At 41.8% G+C, this 23,777-nt stretch overlaps 1 protein-coding gene, 1 long non-coding RNA gene and 1 pseudogene across 3 annotated transcripts; all 3 read left to right on the forward strand.

The window, feature by feature from the left end:
• Positions 1-550: 550 nt before the first annotated feature.
• LOC113463629 (uncharacterized) lies at positions 551-6,025 on the forward strand. 2 transcript variants are annotated; one of them, XR_005512689.3, is made up of 3 exons: positions 554-922; positions 1,455-1,534; positions 2,743-6,025. It is a non-coding gene; the product is annotated as an uncharacterized LOC113463629 (long non-coding RNA). The 2 variants fall into 2 exon arrangements; XR_016413438.1 differs by lacking the exon at positions 1,455-1,534 and having other exon boundaries at positions 551-922.
• Positions 6,026-11,254: 5,229 nt separating this feature from the next.
• On the forward strand, positions 11,255-12,927 carry LOC103720857 (F-box/kelch-repeat protein At1g80440 pseudogene; annotated as a pseudogene).
• A 7,435-nt stretch (positions 12,928-20,362) lies between these two features.
• LOC103720858 (F-box/kelch-repeat protein At1g80440-like) lies at positions 20,363-21,875 on the forward strand. The gene has a single exon (XM_008810802.6). It carries the CDS (start codon positions 20,709-20,711, stop codon positions 21,783-21,785), a length of 1,077 nt encoding a protein of 358 aa, XP_008809024.3. The 5' UTR covers positions 20,363-20,708; the 3' UTR covers positions 21,786-21,875.
• The last annotated feature ends 1,902 nt before the right edge of the window (positions 21,876-23,777 follow it).

The following is a 23,777-nucleotide window of genomic DNA, read 5'->3' on the forward strand; positions in this document are numbered from 1 at the left end:
ATTAGCCTATTTTAATCTTTATTTATATATAAAAAAAGACTTGGCAAAGTTAGTTTAAAAATGTGAGATGAAGTAACGTGAGAAGGCGGTGTTGACAAGAGATCTAAAACCATCAAAATGGGTGGAAATTTGAGAAAAAAAATAGAGAATAGGGGGTGGAGAAGGATTTTTTTTTTTTAATGATGATGAAAAAGATAGAGAAGGATCTTGAGATAAGAAGGCTGCATGACTATAGGTAGAATACAATTTATAATATATATTTATATATATTTAGAGGAAGATGATGTATATAAAAAAAAACATCCTGATGCTCTATTTTTATTTTATTTTTGGCTTAGGAACAGGGATGCTCTACTCTTTCCTTTTTGTAAACATCCTTTAATTATTTTTGCTGCGATCTTTAATTTTTTTTTTAATGTGATGTGCTGCATACTTGATTGGTTGTCAGCGAATCATTTTTTTTAATGTATAATAATCATAATTTTTTAACAAAATCATAATCATAATATTTATAAGTCATGAAGCAATATTGTTTTTCATAGGAGAAAAAGCAAAAAAAAAAAAAATTCTCCTATCGAGGCAGAATCATACGGCCCCGATGGTGTCCTCAGAAATTGAAAGTCGGCACGCTGAATATTCGCGGGAAACCTGAAGTCGGCGCACGACTCATCCCGCGTGCGGACCGCGTGCCTCGAAGGCTCGAATCTGCGTCGTCCCGAGGTTGGTGAATCTTCCGCAGGTGCACGTTAAGCACCCCAAATTCGGGATCTCTCTCCCACTTCCTCATCAAATCCGAGAAACGGGATCTCTCTCTCACTTTAAACTATCGTTTCTTTTTCTCTCTTCGATCGAGTCTCGCCGCAAGGTGCTCTTCAATGGAGGATGAAATCCAGACGAGGAAGAACGTCGACGGTCGCGTCCGGTACTTGGTCTCTCCTCTCACCTCCAGAAAGGCTCTTGCATACCACTTCCCCTTCTTTTATTCCGCTGCATTTTTTTCGTTTGCTTTGAGCTATTATCTCTCGTAATCCTTACGTATTGTCAGACCTTTGAATCTTATAAGCCGCACATTTGGCTTCATCTTGGATTGTTGGAGTCGTTTGTTGCCCTCTTGTTCAATCTGTGGTTTTAATCCGTTGTGGTTCTAGTTTCGTGGAGAGGAAACGGAATGTGGCTGTTTTCGATTACCTTTGCTTCACGATAGGTTCCTGAATTTCTTTTCTTTTCTTTTCTTTTTGTTTGTTTTTCTTTTCACCAGGGTTACTTTTCAGGTTGCCTCTGTTCGATTTCTAGGTTTTCCCTTGGTTTCTTGTAATCGTTTATTGGTTTCTTGTTCGATCTTTCTAATTTATCTCATTTTTTTATTTATATGTTCGATACCGGTCAGAGCTGCTTTATCATGACAGGCTCTTCAATTAAATGTTCTTCGTTTTTGTTTTTTCCTCTTTTCCCAGGTTTCTTCGTGGGTTGCCTCTGTTTGATTTCTAGGGTTTGAGTTTCTTCGTGTTTTCTTCCAGGCGATCGAGCATTCATGGTAATGTTGCAATTTTGCTTTTTCTTGGGTTTTCTATTTGCCTTACTGTTCTGTTTCTATGATTTTGGCTTTTTTTGGATTCTGTTTTCCAACGGAGATGGGGAGTAGCTGGGTAGGTAGTCATAGTTAGCAAACTTTTCATTTCATGTTACTCTGGGCTGATAACTTTACTCTTATTGTTTTCTCTTCATATGGTATGAAATTTGTATTCTAAGGAAACAGTGACGACGATTTGAATCTAGTAAAAAAGGATTTTGGTTAACACAAGCATCCTCTCCCTTGGATACCCATCACGTGTATTCCATGTGTCATTTGCTGGTAGTTTTATTGAATCCCAGCACATTAATTGCTGATGGATTTATACCTTGCTAATGGATTTGGCCATGTTAAAAAATTAAGCCAAGAAAAAAAAAAACTTTTTGATGCTATGACTGATGTTTTTCTTTTGCTGGTCCTTTCTTCCTTTCTTGTGAACAAATCAATAGTGTTTCTTTCTTGATGATGGACATTGGAGTAGCTGACATATATGTTCATGACATAATGTGTTGTGTAAAGGAAACTTTAGTTTTAAAATTCTTTTATAATCTCTTGGCCCGTTATTGTATGCAATTTGTGATAATCTTGTCGTCTGTCTCTTGACATATTCTTTGGAAGAGGACCGGATGAATTATTTTTTTCCAAGTGGAGCTCCCTACAGGATTATTGTCCTGTGAGAGAATACTACAAAATTGTCGAGAAACGTCCTTAGCTTTGCTTTTTGATTGACATATGAATTAGTTTATCGTCCATTTCTTAGTTTTTAGTAGTAGCCTTGGTCCTTGGCTCTGCATATGTTGCCATGCATTATTTCCTTCTTTTGCAAAAAAAAAATCACCAGGTTTTGTGACAAGCACTTTTGCGAAGAAGAAGACGAAGAAGCAGGGACAGACTATGTCCTTTTCTCCCCCCATCCTCTCTCTCTCTGCTTTGTTCCACGTTTAGTTGTATGCCATACATCAAACTGAAGATGCTAAGTATACAAATATCTTTTTCTATTCATATGTATAATTCCTTTTCCACCCTTATGATATATTTTTTCTGAGATGATTTCAGCAATCCCATTAATAGGTTTACTACAAGATATGCATAATGCTTTAGCATGAGTCTCAAGGATTCACTTGCATCATGCTGTAACTCTTCTTTATGAAATTGGTTGTCTGGTTTTGCAGAAAAGAGCTCTAGAATTATTTAGTTTCTTGATCTAAAATTTATATGGAATCAGAGGACAAGGATCTTGCTAAGAATGCTGCAAAATTTGTGGAGGGGGGATTGGAGGCATTGATTTATGGAACCATGAACAAGGTCAGGGTTATCTCATTTATACTGGCTTTTCACTTCATGCACGTAATTTCTTCATTTGCTATCTTATTTTGGGAGTGTTCAATAGGATTTGGGAAACTTCCATATAAATAATGGCAGATTAAGGTTTAGGAATGAAAATGCTAATTAGCTGGACTTTTGGAAGCCTATCTTTCAGCAACAATAAACAACCAATAGTTATTTAATTGTTTGGTGAATTCTTCTGTTCTATGTCTTAGTTGCCTATTGTTTTGTTCTCCATATATCATTCCGTTTTTAGTTGAACTTCAGCATTTGTTCTTTTGGTTGATTGGCTAGCTGCAAATTATAGTTGATACTTCAAACACAAGACTGTAAGTGTAAAATGTCCTTGTCTACCTACTGATTTTATTATGATGATTGTTTTTACAGATGCCTCGTTCATTATTATTGTACTTTGATATGGTTAGACTGCTTGTTACTAAAAAATTTGTTAATTTACTTCCTTTTTTAGTCCTTGGAAAGAAATTAATTTCACTTCCTAGATGATTGGTTTTGATGACTTGCATGAAACATATTCTTACTTTATTCTTGTTAGATTTTGAGGTGAGAGCACTAAATATCAAGAGAAAAATCTTGAAAAAAATTACAACCGAGGTTTGTGTCAATCTTTTTTGGAGAAACCAACAGGATCTAGAATCTCTTGATGGTAGACATTTAAGTTAGGTTTTTGATTCTAGTGAAATGCGACTGAAATGCAATATCTAGAATGTTCTTTGAGGTGTTCTTATACAGGAGCGGCTCAATGCATTTGGGGGCCTAAGGCAAACTTAAAAGCCCCAACATAAATGCACTTGGGGGCCTCAATGCATAAATAAGGAAAGAGATAATAAATTTTTTTAGATAAAAGATACGTCCCAACATAAATGCATTTGGGGGCCTTAATGCATTTATAGCTATAAAGATACGTAGCATTTGAGGCCTCCAAATGCATTGGGGGCCTCAATGCATTTGGACGCTCACCTTGGAACTCACTATAATAAATGCATTTGGGGGCCAGGACCTTAGGCGATCGCCTCAGTCACCTAAGGGTTGAACGGGCCCTGTTCTTATATTTTAATATTTTTTGTGCCTTATAACTTTTACTTTCTATTTTTGAGGAGTGCCACTCCATATGTTTTTTGCTAGAATGTTTTTGATGGATGAAATAATATCTTGTTTTGGTAATGCATCTGATCTGATGCAATTTTAGTAGGTGCAGATATATCTGTTTTGTTATTTCTTTTTTTTCTTGAATTGAACACTGGTTTGCACTTTGTTTAGTTTCCATTTAGTTTTGTTTGTTTGGTTTAATGGTTTAGCTATCTCTAGTAAATTGATTCCAAGGAAAAATTCTCGTATCAAAAGGTTCTACATTTTAAAAAAAGGCTGAATGGATGTCTTTTGCCAAATGTAGTATGCCAATTTTGCCCATACTAAGACTGGATGCTGTTAAATTATCACTTATTTCTCATTAACTTCTGAAACTATATAATTAGTTATGCTTTTAATTTTTGCTTTCTTACTAATTTATTCTGTCTTAATTTAGAAGCTACTTGTTCTTTCATTAAATCTTGTAGTGTTTGTATATAGAGCATATGGAACTAAAGTGTGCTAAGTGAACAAATCTATGATTTAGATATTTAAACTTTACCAAATTTATCATAAAGGTTTCAGGAATTGGTGCTGGTGGAAGTGCACCATGTCGTGATGAAAGAATTATTCTTTTTGAAAAAAAAACTTGTTATCATCTGAAAGAAGGAATAGTTTATAATGTAATGGATTCTATTGCTGATCATTAGTATATATTAAAGTGAAGGTTAGGATGTATCTAAGAATACTGCAATGTTCTGGAGTGTTTGAAACTTTGATTTATATGTAATATTGTTATTTTTAGTGTTGTTAATTTTGTAGCATCTGCCTTCTTTTTCTTGGCTAACTGAATGAAACCTTTTGTTGTTTCTTTTCTTGTGAACTATTTGACATGATGTAGGATCACTTCTTATGATAAGCAATGTGCTCAACTATGTTTTAGAAATGGAATTTGTTGATGGGTGCAGTTTTCAAATTTGTCTAGTATCTTTATTATCTGTCTTGGTATGTTTAAATTACCTTGTTACTGTTATGTAATTATTTTGTAAAAAGTTATACTTTCTTCAGGATTTCATTGTAGAGGATTGGTTATATGATTGCAGGTTGACTTTTTCCAGTATGTCAATCATAAATTTGATGGCACTCTTTGAACCAAAATTGGAAGGTCGTAAATATCCCTATCAACCTATTTCCCCGTTTGTTTTTGCAAATATTTCTTTCCGTTAATATCATATGTTTGCATGTCAAGCAACTGGACTATTGTAAAATTATACAATTTTCAAAATTCTTGACAAGAATTTGGTTTAATCAAGAAAGAAAATGGTCTATTAAATTAATTTAAATTTTCTTATATTATATGGAGTTCTGAGTTTTATAGCTTTAAGGATTTTAAGGTGGTTGGCTCAACATTACCAAGCCAAAATGAAGTTAAAACCCAGTATTTTATTGATAGTCTCTCTCTCTCTCTCTCTCTCTCCCTCTCTCTCTCACACGCACGAATAATTCATCAGGATCTCGAATTTCTTGTTGATAAACGCTGGGGAAATTGATCTTTTCCTGAATGTATGCTCGTCTGCACTTTTTGAAATGTGTAATTTCTTTGCAGTCAAAATTTTCTATTATCCTCTGTTATTTGTAAGAATCTCCACCCCCCCTTCCTTTTTCTTTCTTTTCTCCCTTTAGATGATAAGTTGTTTGTGTTGAAGGATGACATGATTGCTATTTCTGGATGTCATCAAATATAGACTATCAATTGTCTTCAGCTGGATGTATCTACATGTTATATTTTTCTATTTAAGATCCGCTCCTTTACTTGATGGTTTATCGGTATTTTTGTATTCTGATCTGAAGTAAAAATATCATCATATTAGAAAATATGGCCTTCAAGAAATTTATAACTGTCCTATTTTATCATATTGTGGTTGACTATATTTATGTAGTGGTATTGTATATTTAATTCATCAAATTCTGTAAATGGGTTTCTGAATATTCTGTTTGATGACTTAAATAGAAGAGACTTTTATGCTGCTTTTGCAGTTTTTATTGATAATTGCACCTTGAAATATCATTTGCTTGCTTGCAGGCAAATGAATGTTTTATTCAGTTTACTGGGAGTTGATGCCATTGGATACAAAATCCTGATCTCAGGGCACCAATGTAGTGCTGCAACTTAGGTGGCTTGGGTCATGCTCGGGGTTAATCCTATCCATAACCCAATCTAATCTAGCCTCGGCTTGAGATTTCCCCAACCTAACCCAGTGCAACTGGAACTTAAGCAAAATTTGGATTGGGACATATGACTGTTGGGTCAAGTTAATTGTGTTGGGTCATATTTGAAGATTGGGAAAATGTTTGGAATGTTCTGATTTTACTGATATTGGTTTGGTCGGGATCCCAATAGGGTGTAACTATGCAATTTATAACTCAATAGGATTAAAGCTGTAGCTAAATGATGGTATTTAATTATTTTTGGGGTTCAGTCAGGTACTCGGTTGGGTCACACTTGAGTTGTGTTGTAGTCGGGTTTAAGCTCAACCCCTGTCCGAGCCTAATTTAGGTACAAGATGGGATTTTTCATACTCAAGTGCAACCCCAAGGTCATAAAGCGTCAGCCCAACCTAACCCAGCAAGCAGTTTGGGCTGGGTGGGTTCAAATTGAGCCCCCACCAAGTGCCACCCATAAGTGGAGCCAAACTTGGAATCTTCTGCTTCATTGTCAATGAGCTTGTGTTGATCTTGTTGAGCTTCATGGAGGAATTCTGCTGGTTGCCTCTCTTTGGCAATTTTAAACAATTATAAAGTTGCATAAGCAATCATTGGGCAATATGATGCTCTTTGGATCAGCATCAAAAGTTCTGGCTAATCTGTTATAAAACTAGATCCAAAGGATGGACATAATGTGTGGGTTGCTTATTGAAGTTGATGCTAAGGGAAAGAATGGACTTAATCTTAGATTTGTTTGATAGATAGGATGCCAGCCTTGTTGAGTAGCAATTCTACTCTTAAGTAGGAAGAAGTCTCTGCAAACAAATGTAATGAGTTCTGTGGGCATCAAATCAATTAAATGCAACCACATTCGTGTTGACATGGTCTTTTGCAATGTTAAGAATGGAAGTGCACTATAATGCACCAAAAGCAAAGTTCAGGAGAAACTTCAATATTAAAGTTGGGGTGCCACCATCTAGAAATGACGAGTGAGATCAAGAATACCATAGCAGTAGCTAGAAGAATTAGGCAAAAGTGTAAAGCATTGGAAAAGGATGCAATAATCTTGGAAGTAAACAGAAATTAGTTTATGGAAATGGGGAGAAATAATTGTAGATACTCATGCATGTGACTAGTATGGTGGCTCATGGAAGGATCAATATTTGGCCTCCTTAGACTCAACAAGAAGGTAACTTTGTGCTCCAACAGAATCTGCACAATAGTTTGCAGAGAGTCAACATCACAACAAGTGATAAAAATTGTATTGCAAACTGCTGAATTTTGCCTCTCAAAAGAGGTGAATGCAGCATTTAATACGGCTCTAATTTTTATTGGGTTTTCAAGGTCCTGTACAGTTAAAATTTGTCTTGCAAATAAATTTCTGAACCCCAGAATGCTATCACCCTCCTACTCCCACCACACTCTCCCCCTCCCGTGTCCATCTGCTGTGAAGAGGTGCTACAAAAGCTGCAACTCTGGCTTCTACTACCGAGTGTTCCGCTTCTACGTCTCCTACGTTTTTGGTACCATATGCCCGGGCTGTAAGAGGCCGATGGAGATGGAGCTCGGCTACGTGGTTTCCAAATCTGTGAAGGTTGTGGGGGCTAATAAAGTGGACGAAGGTAGTGGTGGGGGTTTGGGAAGGTGGTTGTTATGTATATCATCATGGATGATGTGAAGGTGATGCCCATGCCTACAATTTCGAGCATCATTTTCTTTCCACGTTCAATATTAAAGATCTGAGTGTGGTAAATTTAGGGTTAGAAGTGGCTATTCTTCTCTCCCATTTCATACTGATTGCCGGTTATGCTCATGTCGTTGATATTTTGCTATATTCTTTTTTCCCCCTTATACCTTTTTAGCTTGCGGTAGGTAAGATTTAAGCCTTAAACAAAGGAGGATGTCACCCTATATCTGTTGGAAACTAATTTTAAAAATTATGCTAAAAATGCTAATTATTGTATAAAAAAAATCAACGTATGGTAAATAACTGCAAAGTAATATAAGAATTTCAAGAAGGATTTGGAGCTGCGTCTGCAAACATTGCTCTAAGAATGAATTTTGCCTTGCAAAGTGCACATGCACGTCGCAGCAGGTCTATTGAATTATAGGGAGCATGCGCGGTTGCCACGTCAAGTCAAATCCCATATGGTCCGATTGAGTTTAGAAAATCTGGACTGCAATAAAGGGTTGTTTTGAGCTTTATAGTTGAAGATGCATAACTTATATTGGTCCTTAAATTACAGCAGTTGACTTACAAAGAAGTTCGTTTCTCATTTTTGAAGGAGAGTTTAGAGAAAAAAGAGATTTCTGATCAACATTGTCAAATACTTTGTAAGTGGATGCTATGTTGGAGCACTTGATGTATAAGAGGATAAGAATGTTTTGGATAAAGAGATTGGTGTTAAAGCTTGTGTGAGACTTGGGCATCCATGAGGAGGGAGCACAGGGGCGTGGAGGCCTGGAGGAGGGTGGAGAAGGTGAAGGACGGAGAGGGTGAGGAGCTAGAGGCACATGGTGGCATTGAGATGTAGAGGGTGGGTGAAAACTAGATTCATAGTAGAAGAGAGAGAAAGGGAAGAGAGATTTGTTATGAGCTATTTTGACGTTGACTTATCCTAATATGGTCAATATGGTCTCACCATGCCTGGCAAACAATTTAACTCACTATGCATTTTGAATTGTAGGCATCCAAACAAGCGGACCAAACTGTGTAACTTTCATGGCATACAACTTGACTTATAGGATTCCACACAACCTCTAAATATAAGTGTACTTACATTTAAACAGACATCATGAATTATTAATATAGAATTTAAAATTTTGAACCTTCTCAAATAAAAAAAACAAGTTTCTGATAATATTGTTGGATGTTGTACGCACGCCATGGAAACCGGCTATGCCCGTGACTTAATAGGTTTTTACTGGAATGCTACCCATAGTTTGGTGTACTTTTAGCCCTGCTTACATCTGGATCCACGCTTGGTAGTCCAAAGATTGCGGTGTCGTGGGCAGGTCTGCCCCTCGAGACCCTCTGCTAAACCCTTCTCTTCCCCACCCCCTAACCACCGAGTCTCCTTAGACAGAGAAGCAGCGCTGCAGGGAGCGCCAATGGTCAGAGTGGTCCGGTGAAGGCCTAGGTTCAAAGTCATCATGGGTTGAAACATTAGGTTTGAGGCGGCCAGCCTTGAACCCGAGTCCGGAGTCATGTATTCATGTGGTGTTATTTTTGCGCTGGGCCAGATTGAAGTAGGTTCTAGTTTCGGTCCATATTTCCTCATCTTCCAGCCCAGAAATAGTGCCAGGACTTGTGCAGTGGCTGTACTTAAGCCCATTCTTTGGACCGTTGAGGCTGGTCCGGCCCAATATAGCCTCAAATACCCTCAACGGAGCCCCAAAAGTTGATGTTTTATTCACGAAAAATGTTTGGCTTAGGGTAGAGGTGCAATCTAGCCGAGTCAAGCAGCTAGAGCCTTGAGCTTGACTTGATTCAACTTGCTCGGGCTTGAAGTTAGACTCAAGATCGACTGAGCTTTAATATTCAATCTTGAACTCAACTCGATTAAAAGAAAAAAAAAAAAAGAGGAATACTTGAGATCGACTCGATTCAACTTGGATATCGTTCCAGCCATGAGCTTGAATTCGAACTTGGATCACAATTAAAAAATATGGTTAGAACAAAATATAACATAATATTATATATTAATATTAAATTAATAATATATATTATAAATAGATTATAATATATATATTATATTCGATTAGGCTTGTGGGTTTTCGAGCCAAAGTATTTTGTTACTTGAGTTTTACTCAAAAAATTATTTAAGCTATTCGTGAGAATGATGCAACCCCATGCAGTTGGACCTGAAGGGTCGGTCCATCTTTATCTTCTGATCCCAGTCAACACGCGATCATCCTTTGGTATGGATTGATTGCGCTTAGGCCCCAAAATTTGGACCCGAACAAATCAACAGAAAGGAATAGTATACCGGGAATCAAATCAACAAGGATTGTCCCCATAAATGGGACGGTCATTTGAGATGTGAAGTTTGCTGTAGAAATAATATGGCATATGCTAAAACTTGGATTTCAATCTTCTGTCTTCATTTACCAAGCTATATAACAAAATGCTTGGCGCCTACGCGCATCTTGGTGCCGACATGACTGCCGCATACAAGCTATGCAACAAAATACTGGAGTTTTCCATGATCTCATGGAACACTCTGGTCGTCGGCTACTCGGTGAGAGATGTGTTTGATGAAATGCCCATCTAGATTGTCATCTCTCAGATGAAGATGGTCTTGAATTACTGCAAGGTTGTTTTCCTATGTGCATAGACGCCACTCGATCCCTGTTTGATTGCTTGTTGCCCATAGTGTGTCCATCCGCAAGATGTTAAGAGACGAGCTTGAGTTGATGCAGCCATCCTGGCTGGTGTCATCTGGACGGCGGTAAATTTCTATCGAATAGGAGAAATTGGGATAAAAAGAATGTAAATCGTAAATAAAAAAATAGATTTATCTATACGTTGTCAGGAAACTCCTCGTGTATCATGCAGTGGACTGAAGGAGCACCAAGCTTTGAGGGCGTTTAGATTAGCGGTTGGAACCTAAAATTCAAACCAGACAGCATATGGATAAGGCTATCGGTGGAGGAAAAGTGCAACGGCGGCCGGGAAGAATCCCGAATTGTCAAGTCGGCGACAGAAAAGCTGGCTTTTTGTCATATCACCATCACATCTCCTCCAGTCCCCGAGCCGGGTCCGGACCGGCTGCAGCGTCGACGTTCCTATCCAAATTCCGCCACGAACAAGGGAGAGAGACAAGGCCTGGAATCCGATAACCAGACCCCACTTCCTGGCGTAGATGCTCGCCCTTATCCTCGGTCGCCCCTTTCTCTCTCCCAAACTTGTCTAATGAGAGAAATTATTAAAAGTTTCCTGCGGCCCATGTGCCCCCGGTTTTCCAACCGGGCCCCACCGAGGTACCATCCCCCACGCCTCCTCTCTCAAAAATATTCAACGTACGTTGTCCCCCCTTCTTTTTATTTCATCTTAAAAAAAATACAGCCAAGATCCACCGTGTTGGAACTCCCAGATATTTCTCCTTCCCCCAAAAACCCACCAGTCTTTCTGACTTCCGCCTCTTCCCTCTCCCGTTGGTCCTCCTTTAATAATTGGCATAAAATTCTATTTCAAAAATTCTAATCACTTTTATACTTCCAAAATAGACATTCTAGAGTCCTATATAAATCCCTCTGTCTCGCCAGCTTCCTTTATTCCTCATCAGATCGAGTGAGAGGCTTTCCGATATCTTGAATTTGTTCGTTCGCCTTTTTTTTCCTTGGTTTGATTCTCTCTCGGAATTATAAAGGAGGAGATGCAGGAACTGATACCGGGCCTTCCGGACGAGATAGCCCGCGATTGTCTCCTCCGCGTCCACTACGAGGCCTTCCGCACCGTCCGGTCCGTCTGCCGGCTCTGGAAGCAGGAGCTCGAATCGCCGTCCTTCCACCGCCTTAGGAAATCCAGCGGCCTCTCTCGCCCGGTCGTAGTCTTGGCCCAGGCCGAGCCCCCATACTCCTCCGGCGGCCCGGCCCAGAAGTACGCCGCCTCCGCGACTCCCTCCTACCGCCTCGTCCTCTGCTCCCCGACAACCGCCACGTGGGATTCGCTGCCGCCCATCCCTGTCCTCCCCCACGGGCTCCCGCTGTTCTGCCAGATCGCGGCGGTCGGCCGGGAGCTGGTGGTCGTCGGCGGGTGGGACCCGGACACGTGGGCCGCCTCCGACGGGGTCTACGTCTACAACTTGGAGTCCGCCTCGTGGCGCCGCGGGGCCCGCATGCCGGCCCCGCGGCGGTCCTTCTTCGCCTGCACTGCCTCGCCGGACGGGGACCGGAGGGTGTTCGTGGCGGGCGGGCACGACGAGGAGAAGAACGCGCTGAAATCGGCGATGGCGTACGACGTGGAGAGGGACGCGTGGGACCCCCTCCCGGACATCGCCAGGGAGCGCGACGAGTGCAAGGGCGTCTTCCTGCGTGGCACCTTCCACGTCATCGGCGGGTACGCCACGGAGGCCCAGGGGCTGTTCGGGAGGAGCGCGGAGGCCTTGGACGCCACCTCGTGGAACTGGGGCCCGGTGGAGGAGGACGTGCTGGAGGGCTCCACGTGCCCGAGGACGTGCGTGGCGGGTGGGGACGGGCGGCTGTACGTGTGCCGGGCGGCGGGGCAGGTGGCGGTGCGGGAGGCAGCGGGGGGTTGGCGAACGGTGGCGGAGGTGCCGGAGGACGCGCGGGTGGCGCCGCAGCTGCTCGCGTTCGACCGGGAGCTGATGGTGATGGGTTCCGCCTGCCACGGTGGAGCCCAAGCGTGTTATATGTTGGACCTGAACGGGAAGACGACGTGGCGGCAGGTGGAGGTGCCGCCGGAATATTCGGGCCACGTTCAGGCTAGCTGCTGTCTGGAGATCTAGAAGGAAAGACTGTGAAGGGGTGGTTCGTCAAGTACGGTGCTTTCAAATTTGGATATGGCCTTTTCTGTTTGTGCTTGTATTTGGATCCGGCTTTCGGGTTTTGGATGGGTGTACAGAGTCATGGTGTCTAGGCTACTTTACACACGCAGAGTTTTGTATGTATAAGAGGAAGTCTACACGTATTAGTACTGAAAATAGGCGATCCGTCATCCATGTAAATACTCGATTTCTAAGACGATGGTTAGCTAGCCCTTCTTCTTTTGCCTTTTATATGCTTTGAGATTCGATTCTCGACCGGATTGATGCGGTTTGCGAGCTTGTGATGGTGAATCCGGCCAGAGTCATGTTTTGAGGAGGACGCGGCTAATAAAGTTTTCTTGTACTTGCACCAAGTGATTTAAGACCAAATCATATCTTAAACCAGGATTCGAACAGTTAGAAAAGAACAGCCCACTCTCTATAGACCTTTTCTTCATAAATAAATTGTTAATTAGCCTAAAACTCCTCTCTTTTGTTTTTTTTTGGCCGAAAAAATTAGGGGGGGAGCCCACACTCGCGATGCGGACAAAAATGATCATGTATTGGGCATCCTGAACGGTTTTACTCATACCCTCCCCACCCATGAGTCCGGTTTGGCTATTCCTCTAGGCTTCGACATGAATACCATGTGTGAGTACGTCACATCTGGCACCACCAAAGTTACCAGCAGAGTGATACGCTCTTTCAGATCCCGTGTCCAAGCAGGGAGCATCCGGTCTCCACAATTTAATTGATATCTGTGCGTTTCGAACTTAGAATCATGTGGTTGGAAGTAAGGCCACATTTTCAATGGGCTACCACTTCAATGGCAAAACTCTCGTCTCTTTGAAGCAAGGATTGAGAGAATGAGCATATGCAGTGCCCAAACATAGTATAGATGATGGGGAAACTCTGCACGGATACATAAAATCAGTTTGAGTGTCCGTCCGCAGACGGTGGTAAAGCATGGCATTGATCTGTAACCATTTACCTAAGTCTAGCTAGTTAATAAAAAAGTTATCGCGTGCCCCCGACTTATGCATGAGTTGCAAAAGCTCTGCATTGACCTAATGGAAACTATTTAAGTAATTGCGTTGCCCAAAGGTGCACATAACAAATCACTTCCTGTGCAAGACAATTTTACTCTCCAGAAATTAAAAAATTGTCTTCGCAAATAAACTTATTAATTGAAAAGGTTACTTGAGGGGGAGGGATCTAATTGACTTCTCACACTCGGACTTAATACATCTTTTGTGCAATTAATCAATAGAATTACCATGACTCAGTATTATTTTATAAATTAAGTCCATGAAAATGACAGAATTATTTTCTTTTTTTTAATACACCGCCCATACCACCCTATGGGCAATCACTGTCCCCACCCTTTAATAGAAGTATTAATTTCTCAGCAAACGTGTATTGTACATGTCAGACTAGTCTAACCGATTTACACAAGTGGCTGGCCAGGAATTTTGAGCAAGAGCCCCTAGAAGTGACATTTACAAGGTCAACTGCGCCTTCTTTTGGTAAAAACTCTCATGCTGCATATATTACTTATCACATTTGATTGGTCAGAAATTTTTGAATCTTTAAAAAATACAATCTGACATCAAGGCTTTTTATGAAAAAGGTGTGCGTGCAGGCTACGGAGATCATCCATGCAAGTCGATCAGAAGGCCTTTCATAGCTCAATGGAAGAGGTTTCTTTTTGAAATTTGAAACGTCTCTCTCATCAAAACGGTTTGAAACCGACCCTCCATTTAAACACATTAACGAAGAGCTACCCATTGAAAAACTCCACGGACAACTCAATTAAAACGTAAACGTTGGAGGCGTGAAGCCTATAGAAGGCTACACCGAGAAAAAAAAGAAAAGAAAAAGAAGAGTTCTCTCATTTTTATTTCAAAGTTTTGTTTCTTCAATCTATGGGTACGAGCAAACAAAAAAGTCTCTACCGAGTAAAGAGAATTTGTAGTACCGTGCACGCCTATAAATTCAATGGTTCGTTATATCTTGGGAAGGGATCGCCAGAATCCGGTGCACGTAAGAAGACGAATCTCTTTCAAAGACAGTGACTACATGCTTCGAATCAACTATAGGTACTATTTATTTTATTGTGGATCGAAAGAAAACGATGTCGAAGAGGTACGCATCGGAACTGGTTGTTTCAGTGAAATTAAATTACTTGTGGTTTATTTGAGTTCTTTTGAGGTGATTTTTCTAACACTCAGGACACCTAGGACTCTACTTATGCTCTTGTAGCATCTCGGACAATGTATATCACTTGGGAGCTCCCACCCTCGAGCTTTCTCAAGATCAACTTTAATGGTGGTAGGAAGAGTGGTATGGGCTTCGTGATCAAAGACCCGGATTCTAGAGTCGTGGCAGTTGGAAAAAGTCTGATTTTTTGACATCTCGATTTTTGGGACGAAGCTGAGGGCTGCTTAAACGGGAGTTAGTTATGCTCGACGTATGTTGAGGGCTAACGCTATTCTGCTTGAGGGGGACTCAATTACTGTGGTTGATTGTAACCAAGGACAATCCAGAGATGTAGGGGGCCACTGCTTTGGAATATTTTGGGTATGATTGGTGGGAGTATCGTTTTCGGAACGAGATATCTCTACAGAGAGGTGAATGGAACGGTAGACTGGGGGCTTTCTTTGTGGTAAATCATTTGGGTGAGGTTGTTTAGGCTGCTGAGGCGGAATTGTCTTAGGCGTTTTGAGACTTGCTTTATTTTGACTTTTTTGAATGTGTTCACATTAGAATTGTGAGAGTTATCCATTGTAGCCAAAAAAAAAAAAAAACTCTCACGCCACAATTGTGGAGCTTAGCATGTTGGAATAGCACTCTATTGGTGTTGTGCTACTAAAACTATTGTGTTGTTATTAAGGCACACTTCAATTACCCTTTCATTGGTGCTATGGTCGCTCTCCCCACCGTCACCCCCACCCCAATAGCCTTTTTTTTTTTTTTTTTTTTTTAAATGCACCCCACCTCCCAAGGGCCCAATGCTAACAATTTATGATTCAATCTGCAAATAACCTACTTGAAGCAGATTCAAATTTAAGTCAAGATAACTCGTCTAAACTTATTTATTACATGGCCAAGTTCAAGTTTAAACTTTTGTTCTATTTAATTCATTTCAATATATTTAATAATAGAGTCAGGTCATATGCTTAATCTATTTTTTTCTATTTAATTTGATCTATTTAACTTGTGTAATCCCTTTAAATTTATTTAATTTGTCAAGGGACAACTTTAATTTATTTAACCTGATTTGACCTATTTAATAAATGAATTGTGCAAATTGAGTCGAATTATCTATTCAATAAGTAGAATAGGTTTATATTTACATTTGATTTATTTAATAAATGAATCAGATTTGGGTTAACAAAATTTTGACTCAATCTTTATTCAATCCATCCAACCCATGAAGGTATAATTAGAAGGTATTAACAACTTTCACAACAGATAAAAAAAGAGAGAGGGAGAAAACGGCATTAACAACAAAAATTAATGCCACTAGGTCTTGCAACAATTGGCAATTTTGTTGAATTAGGCCTTTCTATTTTCCTTCTTGGATAAACAGATCATTTCTTACTCTATTCTTAAAATAAGCTCTATAATTTCTTCTTAGAAAAAGAAAGCTCTATAACTTCATCCGATCACAAGCTATTTAACATCCAACACGAGGGATCATACTTGGCACACAATGCAATGTGTCATATTTGACAGCAACCCAATCTTCTCAATTGGATGATATGGCAGCAGTCAAGAGCTCTTTTGTACCATAGAGGCTCCAAACTCAAGGGAACCCAAATTTGAAATAGGTCAAGGAACAGCCAAATTCCACTGCATGCCTTAGGAACGCCATTGGTAACCAGCAGTGCGATGCTTTGGAAATCCTGAAAGAATCTTTGGTCTACTCGGAGAAATGGAGCTAAATGGTCCAATAATTTCTCCAACACGGGACCAGATAAAAGGTCCTTCGGTGACTGCGTCTTCAGTGCTCCCAGCCTGCACATTTTAGCTGCTAACCGTCTCCAAACTTGCAATTAGTGCTCTCGTTAGACGATCTCTAATGTCAACTTTGCCGCCTCAGTTCTTTGTTTCTCCAGGATTAGTCCTTTGGTAATCAACGAGAAGAACGTTGTGAAGCCTTGTTATTGGGCTACATTCAAGTAATCACATCACATTACTTGGGCTGCTAACTGTTTGTGACTTTGGAAACTTCCATAAATATTGCCGTCCGAATAAATGCCGGAGTCGTCTTCTTTTTTTTTCGTTTTGTTTTTGTTTTGACTCCAAGTCCCGTAGCCAATTTTGTTGCCCATTTTACTAATCCAGGTCCTGTGTCTTTCCGCCGGAAGATAACATTATTTAGGAGCTTCCTTCCATGGACCATATTATTTAACACACTAAACGGCAAACGATGCGATGTTGACAACGAGGTGAAACGAAGCCTCAAGCAGTGTACGTATTAACGTGTGGGTTTTCAAAGCATTTGTACATAGACTTGTTCAAAGAACTCTCTCTTAAGAAAATAAGCAAAGTAGCCATCAGGGTACATAACTTCAAAGCATTCTCTCGTGTTTCTTGAAACAGAAGACGTTCGCTAGAGAAACAACCATTCCAACAACACCAAACTCTCTTAAACCCGGTAATATTAGCCATCCATTCGGAGGCCGTAGTTGTCTTTCAAATCTTGGTACTTTTGGAGTGGGTCAACGCTGCCTAAAACTTGAAAGAGTTGCTTGCTTGCATGGTGTCTCTCGTGGTTGACATAAAGGTCTGGAAATCCACAGACGAAAGTTCTAATATTTGGAGCCTAAGGTTAGTATTTGGTTCCGTGACAGTCACAACTTTCTCTTTGGAAAGGATCACCTCGAAGGTAGTGTAATGGTCTGAATTGGCCACCCGAACTCCACGTAAACCCAAATGCATTCTCGTGTTGAAATCTGATACTTTTGCCTTACACGACCAATCTATGTTGACAGTTCCAACATTCTATCAATCTTTGAATGATACCGGTCAGATTTAATTTTTCAAACGATCCAATTAGACCAGAAGACACGAGCCCCCCAGGATTTGATATAGATCCCTTACCAAGAGACCCAATAAATTAAGTTCGGTGGGATTTGCCGAAGCTAGATCTTGATCGACTTGATTGATCCTCACAATATTAGTTCTGAAACTTTAATTTTGTTATTAATTCCCTTCAAAATAAAGAGTTAATGTCATGAATTAAAAGTTTAACTAAGTCAAACTTGGCAGGAAAGGAAATCTAAGTTGACCTGACTTGCTAATTGAAAGAAACTACATACAACCTATGGATGCATGGGAGGGGCTCTCCCATACAAAATATGTTTTGGAGGCAGGCTACATCATCCTAAAGGGGGACTCAGCCTCGCTGATTGAGTACCTATGAGAGAAGAGGCCATAGTTGGCAGAGCACCCTCTTCTAGGTGACACGTTGGTTGCTGCGGGAGTGTCGTGTGGTCCAAGTCAGGCATGTCCTTCGAGAGGTGAACCAGGCTGCTGACTGAGTCGCTTCATTTACTGCTCATCATTTGGGAGGTGTTCTCTAGACCCAGCTGTCTTTCGTTTTTTTTGCTTTGTGTAAGGTTGCAAATGGGTCGACTAACTGAGTCGCCTTATTTACCGCTAGAGCTGATCAAAACCCGGGCCGGGCCAGGCTCGGGCCCGGCTCTACAGCAGAAATTAGGCCCGATGATTATGCCCAGGCCCGGTCCGACTGTCGGGCTTAAATTTTTATGCAGGCCCGGTCCGACTGTCGGGCTTAAATTTTTATGCAGGCCCGACCCGACTTTATAAATTTGGTTCTATGCCCGTCTAGCCCGGCACGACCCGACAGGTCCGATTTTTTCTTTGTTTCGAATATGAAAATGGGCCAGAATGGCCCGGCCCGATCCGATCCGATCTTCAACCGGGTCGGATCTGGGTCTAAAATTAGAACTCGAATAAAAAATTGAATCGGATCGGAATCACTCAGGACCCAACCCGACTGGACCCATTTGCACCCCTAGCTTTGTGTAGCCTTATAGCTAGTGATGCAGCTTACTGTGCTCAGAGCAATATGTGCAACCGATATACGGAAAGAAGAAGAAGAAGAAGAAGAAACTACATACAACCTGTGGATGCTCATAGATCAATCCGAATGAAACCATTAATCGGCTGGCAATTCATTTTTACCCTCAAATATATTTATTTTTAGCAGTGTTGTTGCTCAGGTTTATAATAAACCAAAGGAACTTACCCTTAATTTATGATTAAAGTAAGGGTGCGTTCGATAAACGATCCGAATCGGAGTCGGATAAGAATAATAAATTTTACGATTAAAATATCAAATCTCATGTCATTGTAATATAATAATAAGAATATCGACGGTCACTGGACGCTGAATCACCGCAGTTTTGATATGTTCCCACCTGGCATCCTAGCAGCCGATGGGCGGCGTGAACTGCGGTCGCCTCGGTTTCAGGCCCCCCGTGACCCGATAAAGGAAGGGCGGTCCCGCCCGGTCCCGTCAACTTGCCGTGCAAGGCTCAGGCGCAATACCTCATCCATTTGGCATGCACTGCGACGTGATTGGTGACGACCCGTAGCCATCTCAAGTCATCCCACCCCTTAAAACAAAAGAGAAACGTGGGATGTCCCCTCATTTAACTGTTGTCGCACTTTCTAAAATAACCAAAAATAGCAATTACTAAGAAAAAAAAATAACAATAGCAATTTTATGCAAAAAAAAATAACTAAAATTTTTATTATTGTATAAATATTATGTAGCCTTCTATGGTCACCATCAATAGCTATCAAATGGTATGCACCATGTATTGACATGGTACATATTCACAAGCTATTTTATTTGATGGCCGTCAATTTTTTACACAGCATTTGATGGCTCGAGCATTCTAGAAGGTTTGTGCTCGTCAAAATTTGTCTCTTTTAACCTATAATGAATTATAGTCCCCAAGAATAATATAAAATTATTCTAAGATTGTTTTAAGATTTTAATTGACTGGTAGTTGTCTTAGATTTTGCCAATATTTGGAAGTTTTGATTTGTACTCCTTTGATCAAATCAATTTGGACCAAGGCGTATAGCCTTTTTGGTGCGGAGCTGTACGAAATAAAATAGGTTGTCAGTTGTCACTGGAGAGGGAAGACACGTTTTACTTGTTAATTTGGGAAAGTTGAAAACCAGAAAAAAAAATATGTGAATTGAACAGAAAAGTGTAAGTACCAAGCACTATAGAACATTCTGAAGCGTCTCAGACGGTCATAGCGCCGTATTGCGGAAATTTTTATTAAAAAAAAAAGAAAGCCTTCTGGGTCCCGTCAGGAGTCTAAAATACGAAAATTAAGAAAGATATACTACTCAGATTTTTGCTGCAAAAATTCTGAGTTATTTTTTTATAAAAGCATAAAACAAAATTATTTTAAAATTTTAACTTATTTAATAAATAAATTGAATTTAAGTTGATAAATATTTGACCGTATCTCCGACTTCGACTCCTGTTGGCGGCTACGGTGACACTGCAATAGAGAGTGGAGCAATGTGGGTATATCATGGGAGAAGAAGAGAGCAAAGTGACGCTATTAACCTGGATAAATTCAAAAACTCGATAAATTTAAGATGTACTTTACGTCGTTGCCGGTTTATCATCCGTAATTTGATCTCAGCAATGAAAATTATGAGGAATCCGTGGGAGTATTCCGCAGGTCTCTTTTTGGGGACTCGAGGCAGGAATGCTGCGGACTCCGCCCATCTATTCTTGCCTCTACTTTTCCGCCTCTCAACTTTCTAGAGCCAAAGCAATCAAAACCGCTTAAGCCTTATCATATATAAATATATATATTCCCACTCCCCTCCATTCCCATCAGCAAACCATTCAATCATCACAAAAGAAGTCGTTTCCAAATCTCTCACTCAAATTTCCAGCCTTCTTCTTCTTCTTCTAATCTATCTTCTCCTTTGAGAATTAATTTTCTCCCCAATCTCTCTATTGGATGATGGAGGATCTGATACCCGGCCTGCCGGAGGAAATTGCTCGGGAGTGCCTCCTCCGCGTACCGCACAACGCCTTCTGCACGGCCCGCTCCGTCTGCAAAATCTGGAAGCAGGAGGTGGAGTCGTCCCCCTTCCACCACCTCCGCAAATCCGCCGGCCTCGCCCGCCCCCTCGTCGTCATCGCCCAGGCCGAGCCCACGCCGAGCCCGCCCGCCACCAAGAATCATGCAACCCTCGCCCCGATCTACCGCCTCGCCCTCTTCGACCCCTCCGTCGCCGCCTGGGCCCCGCTCCCGCCCATCCCGGGCCTCCGCCACGGCCTCCCACTCTTCTGCCGGCTGGCCGCTGTCGAGACCGAGATCGTGGTCGTCGGCGGGTGGGACCCGCGCACCTGGGCCGCCTCCGACGAGGTGTTCGTCTACGACTTCGTGTCGGCGGCGTGGCGCCGCGGGGCCCGCATGCCGGGGCCCCGGCGGTCCTTCTTCGCGTGCGCGGCGTCGGATGCGGATCGGGCGGTGTTCGTGGCGGGCGGCCACGACGAGAGCAAGAACGCGCTGCGGTCCGCGCTGGCGTACGACGTGGCGAGGGACGAGTGGGTCCCGCTCCCGGACATGGCGAGGGAGCGCGACGAGTGCCATGGCGTCTTCCTGCGTGGCACCTTCCACGTCATCGGCGGCTACGCTACGGAGGCCCAGGGCCGCTTCTCCCCCTCCGCGGAGGCCTTCGACGTCGCCACGTGGAAGTGGGGCCCCGTGCGGGAGCGGATGCTGGAGAGCGCCGCGTGTCCCCGGACCTGCGTCGCGGGCGCCGACGGGAAGCTGTACATGTGCACGGGCGGACACGTGGCGGTGATGGAGGCGGATGCGTGGCGGAGGGTGGCGGAGCTACCGGGAGATGTGAGGGTGGCGCTGCAGATGGTGGCGTGGAAGGGGAATCTGATGGTGCTGGGGTCGGGCATCCACGGTGGGTACATTCTCGAAGTCGGCGAAGGGAAGGGGCCCGCCGCGTGGAGGAAGGCTGAGGTGCCGGCGGAATATTCCGGTCATGTTCAGGCTGGGTGCTGCCTGGAAATTTAGACGGCTGCGTTCCTTTCTATTTCATCCTTGTTTCGCGAGTGTTCTGCTGTACATAAAAATTTTCATATATAATATTATTATTTTGCATAATTATAGAATTGTCGAGGGGGTCTGTGGCTAGAGAAAAATCAAAACCTCCCCACGGGCACGGACAGCACGCGCGCGCGCACACGGACAGCACGCACGCGCGCGGAAGCTTGTGTTTTACTTAGCTGGTTCATGGCAAGATGTCTTCTCCATTTGGAAACAAGGGATCCGGTTCGAGAGTGACATCCAATTCCACCCAATGGTGAGTGGATGTCACGGCCAAGTTCAATGCCAAGGCGTTTCCGCCATCACAAAGTCTCCCATGGCCTCAAATTCTTGGGTTTGATAGGGAGTATTAAGACTGGAGCTCTAGTGGCGACAGTGCATGAATAGATAGTGTTGATGCCCAAATCTCCGGTCTGATGGTCCAAAGGTGCCAGTGCTGATGCCCAAATTGCTTGTCGGACAAGATATTAGAAATAATAGAAGAGAAAAGAGAATATGGTGCAGAATAACTTGTCTTTCCTATGCTTAGGATAGAAGAGTCTCTGTTCTATAGGAGTTTGGACTTTCTGGAGTCTGAGTAGGCGATTATCTCTCGACTTTTTATATCTAAATGAGCTGAGGAATAAGAGTCCCATTGAAATTGACCTTCTACCAATAGGTAAATTAAATTTAGGTTATATCTCATAGTTTCATGATGATTTGGATAATAATGATACTAAAGAAATGGACAACAAAAAATCTGCAACAATATGCAATGCCTAAGAAAATGAATTCACCATTTTGAGCAAGAGTATGAGAATACAAACTTTCAACTACAAATGATGCAAATAAGGAAGATAAAAATAAAAGATTTTGAGCACTTGGATGCTTTTGGAATCCTAAGCGGTGTGCAAAATTAGACATTGTATCCGTGTATGCCACCAATCGTAGCTACTTGTTCCCGTGGGCTCTATTCATCAAGCAATTATTTCGGTGCATCGCTAAGAAATGAGTTGTGATTGGCAGCATGGACAATCATGTGGTGCACGCCGTAAAGGATATAATTTTCTGTGCAAAATAGAATTCCTATAATTCATTTTTTTGAATATAAATTGAATCATCAGCACATCGGTAAAATTGCTCCTCTATTTGGAGAAGCTCCACAGACCTAGATGAGTTCTAAAGAACGCTACCATCAATGCGGACACAGGCAACATGCAAGCACGTGAAAGCGCACCAGAAAAACGTATTTTTTTCTATAATGAATGACTCATACAATTTTAGTATGAATACATCTAAAAAAGTCAAAAAATAACAAGTCACAGTGCTCTAGACAGCTCCCTCTCAGTAGTACATGCTGAGTATGATACATACCAGCCCAAGCTACCATCAGCGCTGCCCCAGGGACAAAAATACAAAAATGCCGTTGAGTATGACACAGACCAATCCAAGCTGTCATCAGCTGTGCCCTAGGGACAAAAATACAAAAATGTTAAAAATTGGGCACCCACAAGTTGCCACCATTCTAAAGTCCGAACCTCTAATCACAAAACCAGCTCAACCCCTCCTGTCATCATCCAAAATACATCCATCGAAGTTGATCTTGAGAAGACTCAGAGATGGGGGCTCCCGAGTGGTGTTTTCCTTCACTAGTTCATTGCCAACATATCTTCTCCGCTTGGAAACAAGGGATCCAGATTGAGAGCGACATCTCCAATTCCATGTAGTGGTGAGTGGGTACCATGGCTAAATTGAAAGGGAATATAAAGGCTGGAGCTCTAGTGGTGACAATGCATGATTGGATAACTTCATGAAGATTTGGACAGTAATGATACCAAAGGAATGGACAACGAAAAATCAACGACAATATGCGGTACCTAAGAAAACAAATTCATAGTTTTACGCAAGAGCATGAGAATGCAAACTTTCAGCTACAAATGATGCAAATAAGGAAGGTAAAAACAAGAGTTTCTGAGCACT

Source organism: Phoenix dactylifera, chromosome 5, assembly GCF_051530095.1.
Source record: "Phoenix dactylifera cultivar Ajwa chromosome 5, Ajwa_hap1_PhDact_Kaust_v1.1, whole genome shotgun sequence".
In the NCBI taxonomy this organism is placed as follows: Eukaryota; Viridiplantae; Streptophyta; class Magnoliopsida; order Arecales; family Arecaceae; genus Phoenix; species Phoenix dactylifera.

Coding starts and splice junctions, on each gene's coding strand:
- LOC103720858 (XM_008810802.6), top strand. CDS start 20,709: ATGATGGAGGATCTGATACCCGGCCTGCCGGAGGAAATTGCTCGGGAG.